At 42.3% G+C, this 16,252-nt stretch overlaps 1 protein-coding gene across 5 annotated transcripts in view; it reads left to right on the top strand.

Moving 5' to 3' along the window:
• The window catches only part of RICTOR (RPTOR independent companion of MTOR complex 2), a 607,299-nt gene that overhangs the window by 222,848 nt on the left and 368,199 nt on the right, over positions 1 to 16,252 (top strand). For all 5 annotated transcript variants that reach the window (XM_033932568.1, XM_033932543.1, XM_033932533.1 and 2 more), the window contains one exon: positions 6,415 to 6,505. In XM_033932568.1, the coding sequence (XP_033788459.1) occupies positions 6,415 to 6,505 (91 nt within the window). The remainder of the gene's footprint in view (positions 1 to 6,414; positions 6,506 to 16,252) is intronic.

The raw sequence follows: 16,252 nt of genomic DNA on the forward strand, positions 1-16,252 counted from the left end.
GTCATTTTTATTGTCCATGACTGCTTTCAAGTATTTTATTGACAGAAGAAGATTTTTAGCATCATAAAATATTTTCGCTAATAGTTATCTAAAACATTCTTCAAAACAATTCTTCAATTGATGCTACTGTACAGCTCAAAATTTAAATCCGTTGTCTCATGTCCATATCCACATACTCAGATAATAAAAATCCTTTTTCCTTTAAAGATCCAAAACAAATATGAATCCAATCTGGTGACAATTAAAAATGCTTTTGTTCCTTCACGACTAATTATTTTCTTTTCCTTTGCTTTCCAATATTATATCTGTTTAATTATTAACAATTCTTTCTTTTAGACATAAATCATTTTATATCCCATATCATGAGTTAATACAGCCCTTAGTTTTTTAAAAGGACATGGGCTCCGATTTTGAGAGAAAATCTTTTAATTTCTCAGGGTCATCAAAAAATAAAGACTTGTCTCCGCTAGAAATTCTCATTTTAGCAGGATAATAAAGACCATACTTGTATCCTTTTTCTTTTAGTTTAGATCTCATTTCAAGGAATTGTTTCCTTATATTTGTTGTGTTTTTGGCGAAATCTGGCAAAAACCATATTTTTGACCCTTTATAATTTAAATTCTTGTCACTTTTCGCTGCATTCAAAATATCTATCGCCTGTTGATATCTTAATAACTTAAAAATTAAAGGTCTCGGTCTCCCTTGATTATCAGACCTTTTAACCGGAATCCGGTGTGCACGCTCTATTTCAATGGGGTGTTTGAAATTCAGCTGTAACAAATAAGGCAACAGATTCTCTAAGAATTGAATCGCTTTACCCTCTTCTAAATTTTCGGCTAAACCAAAAAGTTTAACATTCTTTCTCCTACCGCGATTCTCATAATCCTCAAGCTGATTTTATAACTCTGTGATCCTCAAACTGTCAGTTTTACATCTCCTCTCAGCACGTTCTAAAACTTCCATTTTTTTTTCTAAATCAGTAGTTCTTGTGTTTGATATTTCCATTTGGCGATGAATGTTTACAATTTCTTCTTTCATGTCAGCCATATTATTAGCATTTTCTTGTAACAGTTGTTTAATATATATCAATTCACCCATAACTTCGGCTTTACTTAGTTCTTCCGTTGCGTCTCTCGGAAGAGGAACCTTAGACGGAGTAACTTGATCCTGCTTTTGACGCTTAGCAACCCCTCCGGTTTCATTTTTAGATTGCTGCATACACGCCCTGATCTTACACCGCACTACAACACTTTAAAGCCGAAAAGAGTAAAATATCTATCTTTAAAATAATGAACCGTTGCCCAGGTAAGAGGAGTGTTGCGATCACACTTCCATCTTGTGTGCGCGCTAAGCCACGCCCCTCTACAATACAGAGTTCTTCCATTCTGATTCGCCTCATCCCCCAGAGTCTTCATGAAGTGTCTGGTGGTGGTGGCTGCAGCCCTCCATACCCAGGATTTTCAAGTTTTTCCCTACCTGGACGACTGGCTCATCAAAGCCCCCTCTCAACAAGGGGTTATTGCAGCGACCCAACAGACTATTATGTTCCTCCAAAGTCTGGGGTTCAAAGTCAACTTTCCAAAATCCCAGTTGACCCCATCTCAGTCTCTCCAGTCCATTGGGGCCACTTTAGACACTGTCTAGCTCAGAGCGTTTCTACCTCCACCACGTCGGGATACCCTCATTCGCCTTTGCCATCAAGAGTGCCATCAAGTGTCTTATCTCACATCAATTTCAGCAAAACAAATGATGGTTCTGCTTGGTCACATGGCTTCTACAGTTCACGTGACACCTTTTGCCAGTCTTCACCTTCGCATACCTCAGTGAACTCTGGCATTTCAATGGCAACAAGCTACCGACCTGGAATATTGTGTACAATTCTGGAGGCCACATTACCAAAAAGATGTGCTGAGAGTTGAATTGGTTGAAAGAATGGCCACCAGGATGGTCTCGGGGCTTAGGGATCTCCCGTATGAGGAAAAGCTGAATAAATTGCAGCTGTACTCACTCGAGGAACGTAGATAGAGAGGAGACATGATTGAGACATTTAAATATATCACAGGCTTTATCGAGGTGGAAGATGATATCTTCTTTCTTAAAGGACCCTCGGCCACAAGAGGGTATCCGCTAAAAATCAGAGGAGGGAAATTTCATGGCGACACCGGGAAGTATTTCTTCACCGAAAGGGTGGTTGATCATTGGAACGAACTTCCACTGCAGGTGATTGTGGCCAGTAGTGTGCCAGATTTTAAAAGTAAATGGGATACGCATGTGGGATCTCTAGGGGGTTAAAGTCGAGGGGGTGGTTCATTAGAGTGGGCAGACTTGATGGGCTATGGCCCTTTTCTGCCGTCATTTTCTATGTTTCCTTTGTTGAAGCAGTCTCTCCACTGGTGGATGCTCTCTTCCAATTTTTCCAGAGGTTTGCTGTTCCACAATCTCTCTCATCAGAAGGTTCTCATAACAGATTCTTCAACCTACGCATGGGGTACCCAAGGTCATTGGTCTCCTGCAGACCATCTTTGTCACATCAATCTGTTGGAACTCAGAGCGATTTTCAATGCCCTCAAAGCTTTTCAACACCCTCTTCACGACAAGATAGTCCTTGTCCGGACGGACAACCAAGTCGCTATGTACTATGTCAACAAACAGGGAGGGATGGGATCTCACTCCCTTTGTCAAGAAGCTTTGAAGCTGTGGGATTAGGCAATCCATCACAACATCTTTCTCAGAGCTGTCTACATTCAAGGTCAGCACAACTGTCTGGCGGACAAGTTGAGTCGTCTTTTGCAACCACACGAATGGACACTCAATTCTTCACCTCTACGTCAAGTGTTTGCTCGATGGGGGACTCCTCAAATAGACCTCTTTGCCTCTCCCCTCAACAACAAGCTGCCTCAATTCTGCTCCCGAATATACTCTCCCCAGTGTCTCGAGGCAGATACTTTCCTACTGGATTGGACGGGTCAGTTTTTCTATGCCTTCCCTCCATTCCCTCTGATTCTCAAGACTCTTGTCAAACTCAAGACAGATCATGCCACCATGATTCTGATAGCTCCTCAGTGGCCCAGGCAACCACACCATACTTCTTCAGATATTAGAAGCAATATGGATCTCAGGCGAAGTATACAACTGGTTTCAAGGATTCCTTAAAACAAGAACATACAGAATAAAAACAAAGGATCTTATATCAGAGCCTTGGACCAACCCCTGCGGAGTACCCCAAGGTTCCCCACTGTCACCCATGCTCTTCAATCTTTACATTTCCTCCCTCGGTACCCTGTTAGACAAACTCAAAGTAACTTCATTCAGCTATGCAGACTATATCACCATACTCCTCCCCTTTGACACACAAGACCCCACCAAATCAGACACCCTGGAAAAAACTCTAGAAGCAGTGGAAAAATGGATGACAGAACATAAACTGAAGCTCAACCCAGATAAAACTAAATTTCTACTGCTTGAAAAGGACAAAACCCCTTCTACAACTGAGCTAGAAATAAAAACCACCAAATATCCCCTACAACCCACTCTCAAACTCCTTGGAGTAAAAGTAGACCGAGGTTGCACTCTTCAGGTGCAAATCAACAAAATCACACAAAAAGCTTTCTTCACCATGCGCAACCTTCGCAAAATCAGAAAATTCTTTGAAAAAGAACAATTCAGACTCATAGTTCAATACGTAGTCCTAAGTCTATTGGATTACTGCAATATCCTCTACCTTTCTTGTCTTACCTACCTAATAAAACAACTACAGACCGTGCAGAACACTGCCCTCAGAATGATCTATTCCCTTGGAAAATTTGACCACATCACCAACGCCTTCCTAGACTCACACTGGCTTCCAATACAAGCCCGCATCCAATTCAAACTATACTGTATTTTATTCAAAACCTTAAACGGAACGGCACCCACCCACCTAAACAACCGTCTAAATAGGAACCTCTCAACCAGACAGAGGAGAACCCAATCCCCTTTCTCCTTCCCCCCTTTTAAAGGAACTAAACGCAAAAAGGTGTATGACAACTTACTTGCAACACATGCAGCTAAATTGGACCCCTCCATCACCAACCTACTGACAGCATCAACTGACCTCAAGGCTTTCCGCAAAGAAATCAAGACCCTACTATTCAAGAAATTCACCCAAACGTCCTAATCCCTTCCTTTTCCCCTCTCTTCCCCTCTTAGAATCTACTCATCAAAATTGCTTTAGACCTAAATTGCTTTAGACCTTACGCCTTAATTGTAATTTGTATTTCTCTTCCTGGAAATGTCCAGTTATCGTTCTGATGTAATCCGCTTAGAACTGAAAGGTACAGGCGGAATATAAGCCAGTTATGTAATGTAATGTAATGTAACCATGGTACTCCCTTCTACTTCTACCAGTTTTTCCTTCTCTGTTTACTCAGAGTCAAGGTTCCTTGCTACATCCCATCCTGCAGTCTCTACACTTAACAGCTTGGTACCTTTACACCTAACAGACTCTACAATTTTCTCAGTCTGTACAGGATATTTTGGTAGCTTCCAGAAAGCCGTCCACTAGGCATTGTTACAACCAGAAATGGACTAGATTTTCTGCTTGGTGTTCCACTCACCATATGGAGCCAATGTCTACCTCCTTGGCGTCTGTTTGGGATTATTTACTTCACTTATCACAGTGTGGCCTCCAGTCTACATCTATCCGAGTCCATCTTAGTGCGATTGCTGCTTTTCATCAGCCTCTTGATGGGAAACCCCTTTCTGCACACCCTGTGGTTTCCCGCTTTATGAAAGGACTTTTTAATGTTCATCCACTGCTCAAACCACCTGTAGTGGTCTGGGATCTCAATGTTGTCCTGGCTCAATTGATGAAGCCTCCATTCGAACCAATTGATAAGGCTTATCTCAAGTACCTTACTTGGAAAGTAGTTTTCCTGATTGCCCTCATGTCTGCTCGAAGAGTCAGAGAATTACAAGCTTTGGTTGCGGATCCACCTTTCACAGTTTTCCACCATGACAAAGTGGTCCTCCGCACTCATCTTAAATTCTTACCTAAAGTTGTTTCAGAATTTCACATCAATCAATCTATTGTTCTTCAAGTTTTTTTTTCCAAAGCCCCATTCTCACCCTGGCGAAGTGGAGCTCCATACTTTGGACTGTAAACGTGCCTTGTCTTTCTACTTGCAAAGCACTCAACCTCACAGAACAGCCCCACAACTTTTCATCTCCTTCGATCCAAATAAGTTGGGGCATCCTGTCTCAAAGCGAACCATATCCAACTAGATGGCTGCTTGCATCTCTTTCTGCTATGCTCAGGCTGGTCTCCCTCTGCAAGGTCGAGTCACGGGCCACAGAGTTCAAGCAGTGGCGGCGTCTGTAGCTTTCCTAAGATTAACTCCTATTGAGGAAATCTGCAAGGCTGCCACTTGGTCCTCGGTTCATGCATTCACCTCCATTACTGTCTGGATACTTTCTCCAGAAGGGATGGCCATTTTGGCCAATCTATTTTGCAAAATCTCTTTTCTTAACTTGCCAACTCTCCCTCCATCCCATTATGCTTAGCTTGGAGATCACCCACTGTTGAGAATATGCTGCCTGCTTGTTCTGGGATAAAGCACAGTTATTTACTGTAACAGTTGTTATCCAGGGTCAGCAGGCAGATATTCTCACAACCCACCCTCCTCCCCTGGTTGGCTTCTTAGCTAGGTATCTGAACTGAGGTTCTTCACAGGAGATGTGTGCCCTAACTCGGGCGGGAAGGCACTCGCGTATGCGCAGTGCAGCACTCGGAAGCTCTTACAAAGATCTTCAAGCAAGTCTGCTTTCGAGGCTGTCTGCTGCGGGGCTCCGTTGGTGACGTCACCCACTGTTGAGAATATCTGCCTGCTGTCCCTGGATAACAACTGTTACAGTAAGTAACTGTGCTTTATATGACCTTGCTTGGTCTGGGTGTCTCTACTTCATGTTGATTTGGTGGCCCTTGGTGCTTGGGTACTAACTGTATCTGGAGCTAAAAACCGAACTGAATTCCTTCTGCAGATGGCACATGGCCATGGGGACACAACCCACTGGTCTAGAATGTCTTGTCTATCTACTGGAAAAAAGCTTATCATGAATTTATAATGTGTGTAACTATTGGGTAGACTGGATGGACTGTTCAGGTCTTTATCTGCTGTCATTTACTATGCTACTAGGTAAATTGAAATGAAGAGGAAGTGTTTGTATGCCTAATGAATGAATGAAAAATATTTTTGTTTTATTTTAAAATATTAAAATTGTGAATTAAACATTTTAGTTGGCCATTTACTGTTAATTCACAGCAGCAGATTAGTGTCATTTTAACATCTTTTTATTATATGCTCACAGCATAAAAAAAGATTCTGAATATTGAAATTTTTTTATACAGTATGCATTTTTCTATAATTGTGTTGCCAGATGCAAGTCGGTTTCAAGACTGTTGGAGACTTTCTGATGGGTTTGTAGCTGCTGAAGCCAAGACTCTTCTTCTTCATCGAGCTCGATCAAGGTAAATCTGGAAGATGAATCTGGAAGATGTACTGAGCCAAATCGACAAGTTAAAGAGTGATAAATTGCCAGGACCGGATGATATACATCCCAGGGTACTAAAAGAACTCAAACATGCCGCTAAAATCGTCTGTAGTACCTGAAGGTTGGAGGGTGGCAAATGTTACACTGATATTTAAAAAGGGTTCCAGGGGAAATCCGGGAAATTACAGACCAGTAAGCCTCTCTTCGGTGCCGGGCAAAATGATAGAAATGATTATAAAAAAATATTTGTGGAACACGTAGACAAACATGATTTAATGAGACAGAGTCAGCATGTGTTCAGCTGAGGAAGATCTTGCCTCACAAATTTGCTTGACCTCTTTGAAGGTGTGAATAAACATGTGGATAAAGGTGATCTGGTTGATATAATGTATCTAGATTTTCGGAAAGCTTTTGCTAAAGTTCCTCACGAGAGGCTCCTGAGAAAATTAAAAAGTCATGGGATAGGTGGCAAAGTCCAGTTATCGGATAGAAAACAGAGGGTAGGGTTAAATGATCATTTTTCTCAGTGGAGGAGAGTAAACAGTGGAGTGCCACAGTGGTCTGTACTGGGACCAGTGCTATTTAACTTATTTATAAATGATCTGGAAATTGGAACGACAAGTGAGGTGATTAAATTTGCAGATGATACTAAACTGTTCAAAGTTGTTATAATGTATGCGAATTGTAAAAAAAGAACTGCAGGAAGATCTTATGAAATTGAAAGACAGGGCTTCCAAATGGCAGATGAAATTTAATTTGGAGAAATACAAAGTGATGCACATTGGGAAGAAGAACCTGAATCACAGTTACCGAATGGTAGGGTCAATCTTGGGGGTTAGTGCCCAGAAAAAGATCTGGGTGTCATTGTAGGCAATACGATGAAACCTTCCACCCAATGTGCGACATCAGCCAATAAAGCAAACAGATTGCTAGGAATTATTAAAAAAGGGATGGTTAAGACTAAGAATGTTATAATGTCTTTGTATCACTCCATGGCGCAACCTCACCTCAAGTATTGTGTTCAATTCTGGTTGCCTTATCTCAGGAAAGATATAATGGAACTAGAAAAGGTTCAAAGAAGAGTAACCTAGATGGTAAAGGGAATGAAACTCCTCTTGTATGAGGAAAGACTAAAACGATTAGGACTCTTCAGCTTGGAAAAGAGACAGCTGAGGGGAGATATGATTGAAGTCTACAAAATCCTGAGTGGAGTAGAACGGATATAAGTGGATCGATTTTTTTTTCTGTCAAAAATTGCACTCCGTCAAAAATTACACTCGATGAAGTTACATGGAAATGGTATGATATGGTAAGAGCGGATAGCATAGCTGGTTTTAAGAAAGGTTTGGAAAAGTTCCTGGAGGAACTTTTCCATAGTCTGTTATTGAGAAAGATAAGTGGGAAGCCACATCTTGCCCTGTATTGGTAGCATGGACACCTTGGGTTTTTTCCGGTACTAGCGACCTGGATTGGCCACCGTGAGAACGGGCTACTGGGCTTGATGGACCATTGGTCTGACCCAGTAAGGCTATTTTTATGTTCTTAGTGTAAAGCCATGAGCATGGTCAGATCCTGTCCCATCTCCTGCATCCCATGGTAACTTTTAGCAACAGTGTTATTTCTAGCTGTGAATAGGAGATAAGTCCTTTTGGAACCCCTGAGTTACAGTATATTATAAATCAAGATTTGATTGGATGGTTACCTGCATCACCATTTTTATTTCCCACTGGTGCAAAAAATAGAAACAGAGAAAATTGAAGGCAGATAAAGAGCATGTGGCCTATACAGTTTGACCATCCATACCATCCACTATCCCTTTTTGTCCCTTAGAGATCCTATTCCAAGTTTTCTTGAATTCATCTTCATAAGTGGACAGAAACATTCCTGGTAGCCAATTATTTATGTAACACTACTAGATGCTCACAGCACTGTACATTAAACATGAAAAAGATGGTTCCTGCTCAAAAGAACTTACAATATAATTATGACAGATACACAAGACACAGGGTGGATCAATATATGCTGCTCATGAAGGGAAATATTGTGTTTCCCTGAGAATAAGACAAGATCTTATATTAATTTGTGTTCAAAAAAACTCACTAGGGCTTATTTTCGGGGAATGTCTTATTTTTTTTCATGTACAACAATCATCTCTCCCTTCCTCTCCTCAACCCCAATTCTTCCTCTTTCCTTCTCCCCCCCTATACAGCATCTTCCCTTGCCTCTCACCCATCCCCTTGAACAGCAGCTCTGAGGCTTCCAAAAACAGTGGCAGTGCTTTGAACGGGTTACTTTGCAGCCTTCCCCCCAGGACTGGGCCTTACCTTTGCCGCATCTTTCTATCCCTCCCTCCCATCCCTCTGTGCAGCAGAACCCCATCGACACTCCCACTGCGAGCCTGGCATACCTCCACTCCAAAGCCTCCAAAACAGCGACAGCAACAGCGCTCTGAGTAGGCTGCTTCACGGCCTTCCCTCCAGGGACCTTCCCTCTTCCGCATCACTGATGACATATCAGTGACATGGCAGAGGTAATGCCCCAGCACAGCCCATTCAGAGCCTGCTGCTGTTTTGGAGGCTTCGGAGTGGAGGCATGTCAGTATTAAGGTGGGAGGGTTGGTGGGGTTCTGCTGCACAGAAGGATAGGAGGGAGGGATAGAAAGACGCTGCAGAAGGAAGGCCTGGCCCTGGCTGCAATGCTGCTGTTTTTGAAGGCCTCAGAGCTGCTGCACAAGGGGATGGGTGAGAGGCGAGGAAAGATTCTGCACTTGGGGGGGAGGGGGAGAAAGGAAAGAAGAAGAATTGGGGTGGAGGAAAGAAAGGGAGAGATGATTGGCAAATCGGGCAGCACTAGTGTCAGAGATTGATTTGGAGAGTGTCAGGGTGGCTTTGGAGATTGATCTTAACTAGGGCTTATTTTCGGGGAAAGACGGTACAGAGGGATGAAGAGGTAAGAGAGTGTAGGAGCCAAAGAGGGAATGAGAAATAGTTGGAAGCTTTAGGACCTAAAAGCAATTTCGAAAAAGTGGATTTTGAGCCTGGATTTGAATACCACCAAAGATGGAGCCTGACATACTGATTCAGGCAGGTTGTTTCAGGATTTTTCTTAATTGAAATTTAAGATTATTTTTTGTGTCTACAAGCTTCGTTTTTGCGTCAACAAGCTTTGTTTTTACAAGAAAACCACTCGGATGGAATTTCTAAGGCAGGATACTTCAGATTCATCATGCCTTGTTTGCAGTGGATGGCTGTCTGGCGAGTGGCCTTGTTCCACATGATCTGCGGCGCAGTGGAAGGATTAGGTCACTTGTCCAGGGTCACAAGGAGCAGCATGGGTTTGAACCCACAACCTTAGGGTGCTGAGGCTGTAGTTTTAACCACTGTGCCACTCTCCCTCTTTATCAAAGTGTGAGAAAAGTATTGCCCACAGGATGAGAAAAATTCTCGGAGACTTTAGGTAAAGTAAGGCTGTTAAATTTATTTACTTTTTAGCCAAAAAGGGTGTCCAATCTGCACAAAAATTAGCAAGGTAGGCACACAGAAGTTTACATGATCACACAATATATAGCTAGTTCATTTCTTTATTAGTCCCTCATGCCTGTCTGCTCATTGGACAGAGCAAAGACAGTTCACAACCTATCAGATACTTTCTCTGCCTCTTCCAGTCTCTCCACCCCTAATTACTTCTCCCATTACCATTATTCCCCAGACTCCTGACTCTATTTACCATTGCCCATATTTGGGCACTCACTCCTCCCCTCACATGCTCGCCCCCTCATGTGACATACTTATATCAGCTTCTTTAACAATAGTCCTTATGGTTAGTTCTGCTGACACCTCTAATTCAATGTTCACTTTACAGGCATTGTATTGGGTAACAAAAATTTGTCCCAGGAATGCTCACCCCTCCCATTTTCTGATTCAGCAAATGTTTCTTACTTTTATATGCACACAGGCCTAGATTCACTAACCTGGAGATCCATGTCCAATCTGTGGGCGATTGGAGGCAGGCTGACTGATTCACCAACCACCTTCATGCAAATGGTGGTGATCGGAGGCAAGCCTCATACGACAACACGGATCGCTAGGTAGCGATCCCCAGTCATGCGCAGACCATCTACTTTGCCTGTAAATGGACTGCACATTCTTACCAGAGCTGCCTGAACGTGCGATAGGGTGGGAGAGGGGAGGCGGGTGCCTGCGAGCAGAGCAGGGAGGATTTGAAATGGATGTCCGTGTCTCTCCTGCTCTTTGCCGTCTTCCCTGCAGTGCGAGCCTGCGGGTTTAAAGCAGGGCTGCAGTGTGACATGTTCTGGAACATGCCGTAGTGCAGCCTTGCTTTAAACCCACAGGCTCGCACTGCAGGGAAGGCGGCAGAGAACAGGGAGAAGTTTGGATTTCAGGGCTGCGGGGTGAGAGTAGGGTGGAGATTCGGGGCAGAGAGTGGGGTGGCGGGGCTGAAAGGAGAAGTCGGCAGAGAGCAGGAAAGGTCGTGAGCTTTTTTCTAACCCTTGTCTGTACACTCTGACTTGTTAGTATTTGTATTAATGCTCCACTTGCCAGATTAATCATTTATTGGTCTTAAATTGCTGTTAATCCATCCTTTTGCTATCTTTTGCATTATTTTATTGATTTTTGTTTCAAGAAATATATACTACTGCAGCCCACTTACTAATGCTACATAAGAACATAAGAATTGCCGCTGCTGGGTCAGACCAGTGGTCCATCCTGCCTAGCAGTCCACTTACGCTGCGGCCCCCAGGTCAAAGACCAGTGCTCTAAATGAGTCCAGCCTCACCTGTGTATGTCCCAGTTTAGCAGGAACTTGTCCAGCTTAGTCTTGAAACCCTGGAGGGTGTTTTCCCCTACAACAGACTCTTACTCCCAAGAAAAGAAACCAAATACAGGTGCCTCTCCATATTCACGGGCTTGGCACTCACAACTTTGATTATTCACGGTTTTTCATCTTGCTGACCCACCCCGCCTCCCGGACCTGTCCACTTACTTTTTAAAGTCTGGTGGTATAGCAATGAAGCTGGGCAGGAGCAATCTTCTTACACTCCTGCCCTGTGCTGAGCTGCAAGCAAAATTGGCTGCTGTGAGTTCCCGTGGTCTCTTGAGGCTTCATTGGGAACTCAGGTAGTCATTTTTTTTGTGGCTCAGCACAGGGCAGGAACATAGGAAGATCGTTCCTGCCCCACTTCACTGCTTGACCACAAGACTTTAAAAGTAAGTAAGTGGAGAGGTCCAGGAGGTGGCCCTAAAGTTATTCGCAATTTTTCCTTATTCATGGGCTAGCTTTGTACCTAACCCCAAAAAATATGGAGAGAGGAGTGTACTGAACTTCAAATTGGAAACAAAAAAAGATGACAACAATAATAATAATAACTTTATTTTTCTATACCGCCATAGTCAGGCGACTTCTAGGCGGTTAACATGGTAAGAAGGCTGGACATTCAGCGAATTACAAGAGGTCTTAATGCAATACAATAATTCTGCATACTATACAATACAATGAGTCTGAATACAGTACAATACAATACAATACAATGAGTCTGAATACAGTACAATACAATACAATACAATACAATGAGTCTAAATACAATACAATACAATGAGTCTAAATACAATACAATACAATGAGTCTAAGTACAATACCATTCAATGAGTCTAAATATTTTACAATAAACTAAATGGGAAACTTACGCTCTACTTGGAGTTCTATGGGTTATGAATACCTGAATACTTTAGTATTAACATATTAATTGGAGTTCTATGGGTAGAGAGTACCTAATACGTGGAAGGGAACTTCTTAAGAGAAAGAAAAGTGGTTACAGAGGGGAAGTTCTAGAGAGGAAGGGGACTGTTTTAGTCAATGAATTTGGCGTAAAGGGCGGTTTTGATCGATTTTCGGAATGCACTGTACGTCAGATTGGGTTCATTTATGTAATTTTTCAGCCAAGCTTGCTGTCTGTTCGCTTGGAACTTAAAGGTTCTGTCCAGGAATGATTTATATCTGCAGCCTGTAATTTTTGGGTAAGTAAAGAAGTATTTGTTTCTGGTTGCTCGCGTGGGGTTATGTAGGATGAAGTGAGTTTGCAGGTAAGAAGGTGCTAGTCCCCAGACTTGCCTGAAACAGGTGCACGCAAATTTGAATAATATCCGCGCTTCCATTGGCAGCCAATGCAGCTTTTTATAGTAGGGGCTGATGTGGTCATTTTTTTTCAGTCCGAAAATTAGGCGAACAGCGGTGTTTTGTATTAATCTCAGTTTTTTTATTGTTTTTTGTGGGATGCCCAGGTAGATGATGTTGCAGTAGTCAAGAATGGATAGGATCAGCGCCTGTACCAGCAACCTGAAAGATGTAGGGTAAAAGTATTTTTTTATGGTCCTTAGTTTCCATAGCGTGTAAAAACATTTTTTCACTATCAAGTTCGTGTGGTCAGTCATAGTTAGGTGTGTGTCTAGAGTGATACCGAGTATTTTTATGTTTTTGGATATTGGGTATTCGTGATTGTTTATTTTTATCGAAGTTCTCGTAATTTTGTCGTTAGGACTGGCCAGAAAGACTTTTGTTTTCTCTGCGTTTAGTTTCAATTTGAAATTGGTGGTCCATTTATTGATTTCGGTCATTATGTTTGAGAGGTTGTCTACAATTTCATTTGTGATGTCGTCTAGGGGGATTAGAATGGATATGTCGTCTGCATAAATGTAGTGTATTAAGTTTAGTTTTTGTAGAAGGTGACCTAAGGAGGCTATATAGATATTGAACAGGGTGGGCGATAGGGGGATCCTTGGGGCACGCCTGACGGGTTTTTCCATGGTTTGGAGTAGTTTCCATTGCTGATTACTCGGTAGGATCTGTTTGTTAGGAATTCTTGGAACCATTTCTTTGCCTTACTAGAAATTCCCATTACTTTAAGGCACAGTAGCATGATTTCATGGTCTACCAGGTCGAACGCACTGCTGAGGTCTAATTGTAGAATCAGTGCGCTTTTGCCTTTGCTAAAGAGATCATAGAGGTGGTTCAATAAGGAGGCTAAGACAGTTTCTGTGTTGTATCCTTTCCTGAATCCTGATTGGTGTTCACTAAGGATGTTAAATTTGTCCAGGTAGTTTACTAGTTGAAGGTTGACCAATCCTTCCTGTATCTTTGTGAAAAGTGGAATGCTTGCTATGGGTCTGAAATTGGATGTCAGTGCTGAGGAGGTTTTCTGATCTTTAGGTATTGGAGTGATTAGTATGTGTCCCTTATTGTTGTTTAATGTTCCGCTTGTAAGGGCGGTTGTTAGCCATGCGAAAAGTTCCTTTTTAAATTCTAGAGGGCAACTGTCATGATTTTTGGGGAACATGCGTCAAGTAGACAGTTTGATTTGGTGTACTTGTTGTATAAATTTAGGAACTGATGCCAGTTTGGGTATTCGAGGTGGTTCCATATCATGTCAACTCTGGTGTCTTGGTCGTGGGGTTCGAGGTATTGAAGAGCATTTGTTGTGGTTGCGGGTAGAGTTGCTCTTAGTTCAGTGATTTTGTTTTGAAAGAAGTTGGCAGATGGAGTGGGCTCGTTGTCCTTTTTCAGTATTTGTGTTGTATCGGTTATAGTTTTTACTAGTTTGAACAATTCTTTGCTGTTTATTTTTGAAGTACCAATTTTTTTTGCGTAGTGCTTAGTGCGTTTTTCTTTGATCAGATTTTTGTATATTTTCATTTTTTGTTTCCAGCTTGTCTTGTCTGATTCGTTGTTTGTTTTTAGCCAGATTCTCTCCAATTTTCTTAGTTCCTGTTTGGTGGATAGTAGTTCGCAGTCAAACCATTCATTTGGTGGTCTATTTTTCTTTTTGTATGTTTTGTATGGTGCTATTTGGTCTAGGAGTTCTTTGCTGTAGGTTTCCCATCTTGTAGGGAAATCCTGAATTTCTTTGGTTATGGGATGTAACTCGTAGTGGGTCCAGAATTCGGTTGGGTTGATGGTGCCGCGGCTGGTTATTGTGTTCGTGTTTACGTTTTTGTGTTTTTGTTGTGTGTTCTGTTTTAGCCAGTGTAGGTTGAATTTGCCAATGTAGTGGTCTGACCAGATGCATTTTTCCCAGGGTCCTGGGTAGTATTGTATTTTGGGGGCTGTTGTTTCTTTGTGGGAGAAGGTGATTAAGTCTAGTTTGTGTCCTTTTTCATGGGTTATTTCTGCGTCTGGATTTGGAAAGTCCAGTGACATTAGGAAGTTGGTGATTTCAATTATTTCTGGTGTTGTCTTTTGTTCAAGGTGAGTGTTTATGTCACCCAGAAGCAGGTTGTATGATCCTTTTAGGGTAGATAAGGTAAGGAATTCAGCGAATTCCTCTTTTGCATTTGACCATTTTTTGGGTGGGATATAGAATAAAGTTGTGACCAGTGATTCTTCTAACTGCGCTAGTGATTCTGCAAGATAGTATTTCAAGGTTTTCTGAAGACTTGGAGTCGGTCTTGATATAGTCGTAGTGTTCCTTTAGAATGATTGCTAGTCCTCCTCCTTTTTTCCAGGTTCTTGATAGTGGGATAATTTTGTATCCCTGAGGTAGGATCTCTTTCATGATAGTGTCTGTGTCTGAGATCATCCATGTTTCTGTCAGAAACAGGAGATCAGGTTTTGTTTGTAGTATCCAATCATTTATTATGTGGGCCTTGCTTCTCACTGAGCGGGTATTTAGGTAGTATCCCTTAATGTTTTCGTAATTGTTTGCTGTAGGGGTTTCAGAATATGTTTGCATTTTTATGTTTCTGTTGTCGATCTTGTTCCTGTGTGGTTTGCGGTGTTTGCGGGTGGTGTTTAATACCGTGATTTGCTGAAGATTTTGTTTTGGTTGGCCTTGTAGGAGTTGGAGGGGGTTAGGGGGCTTAGATAGTTCGACTGGTCTGAGCCAGGAGATGGGGTAGGTGTGCGTAGGTTGGGGGGGGTTGTCTTCATTGCCCCAGCATTTAGAGCATAGGAGGTATAGTATCCCTAATAGTAGTTGCTGTTTATTGCAGGTTGCCATGTTGTGAGATGAGATGTGCGGATCGGGTTGAGGAGAGAGGGGGCTATTGCCTGACTGGGTGTGGCAGAAAGGGACGGTCAGCGCTTAACAGAACTGGTAGAGGTAGAGTGAACTGGTTGTGTAGTCAGTGTAAGTTAAGTGTAAGGGACTGAGTTAAGTTGCGAGAGCGGGTTAAGCTTGGGGAGAACTTACGGAGAAAGTAGGGATAGATTATATCCGGGGTAGGGGGATTATCATATGGTATATAGTGGTATCAGGTTAAGTGTAAGGAGAAAGACAGCTGTGACTGGTTATGCAGGTAGTACCCGGTCATGCGAGTAGTGCCAGGTCATGCAGTAACTGACAGTAATTGGTCATGCAATAATTGGTCATTAACCGGACAAGGCATGTAATAAACAGGTTGTTCATGCGGTCGCAGGCTTTTCATGCAGTGGTGGCTATATGCAGTGGTAGGTTACATGCAAAGTACAGTTACATATTATATCTATTATACATGCAATATACAGTTACATATTATATCTATTATACATGCGATAGCAGGCTGTATATGTTGGCTATACTTACTGGACATGCAGTATATGATTGTATATGTATTCTAAACATGCAGATTCTATCTGTAAGGAGTACTTATCGTTAGTTCTGGAGTTGGGCTTTTCGCGCTGGTGCTTTGCGAAGGTGCGTGCAAAGGTGCACGCGCCTTTGCCGTGCGCCTTA

This window comes from Geotrypetes seraphini, chromosome 1, assembly GCF_902459505.1.
Source record: "Geotrypetes seraphini chromosome 1, aGeoSer1.1, whole genome shotgun sequence".
In the NCBI taxonomy this organism is placed as follows: domain Eukaryota; kingdom Metazoa; phylum Chordata; class Amphibia; order Gymnophiona; family Dermophiidae; genus Geotrypetes; species Geotrypetes seraphini.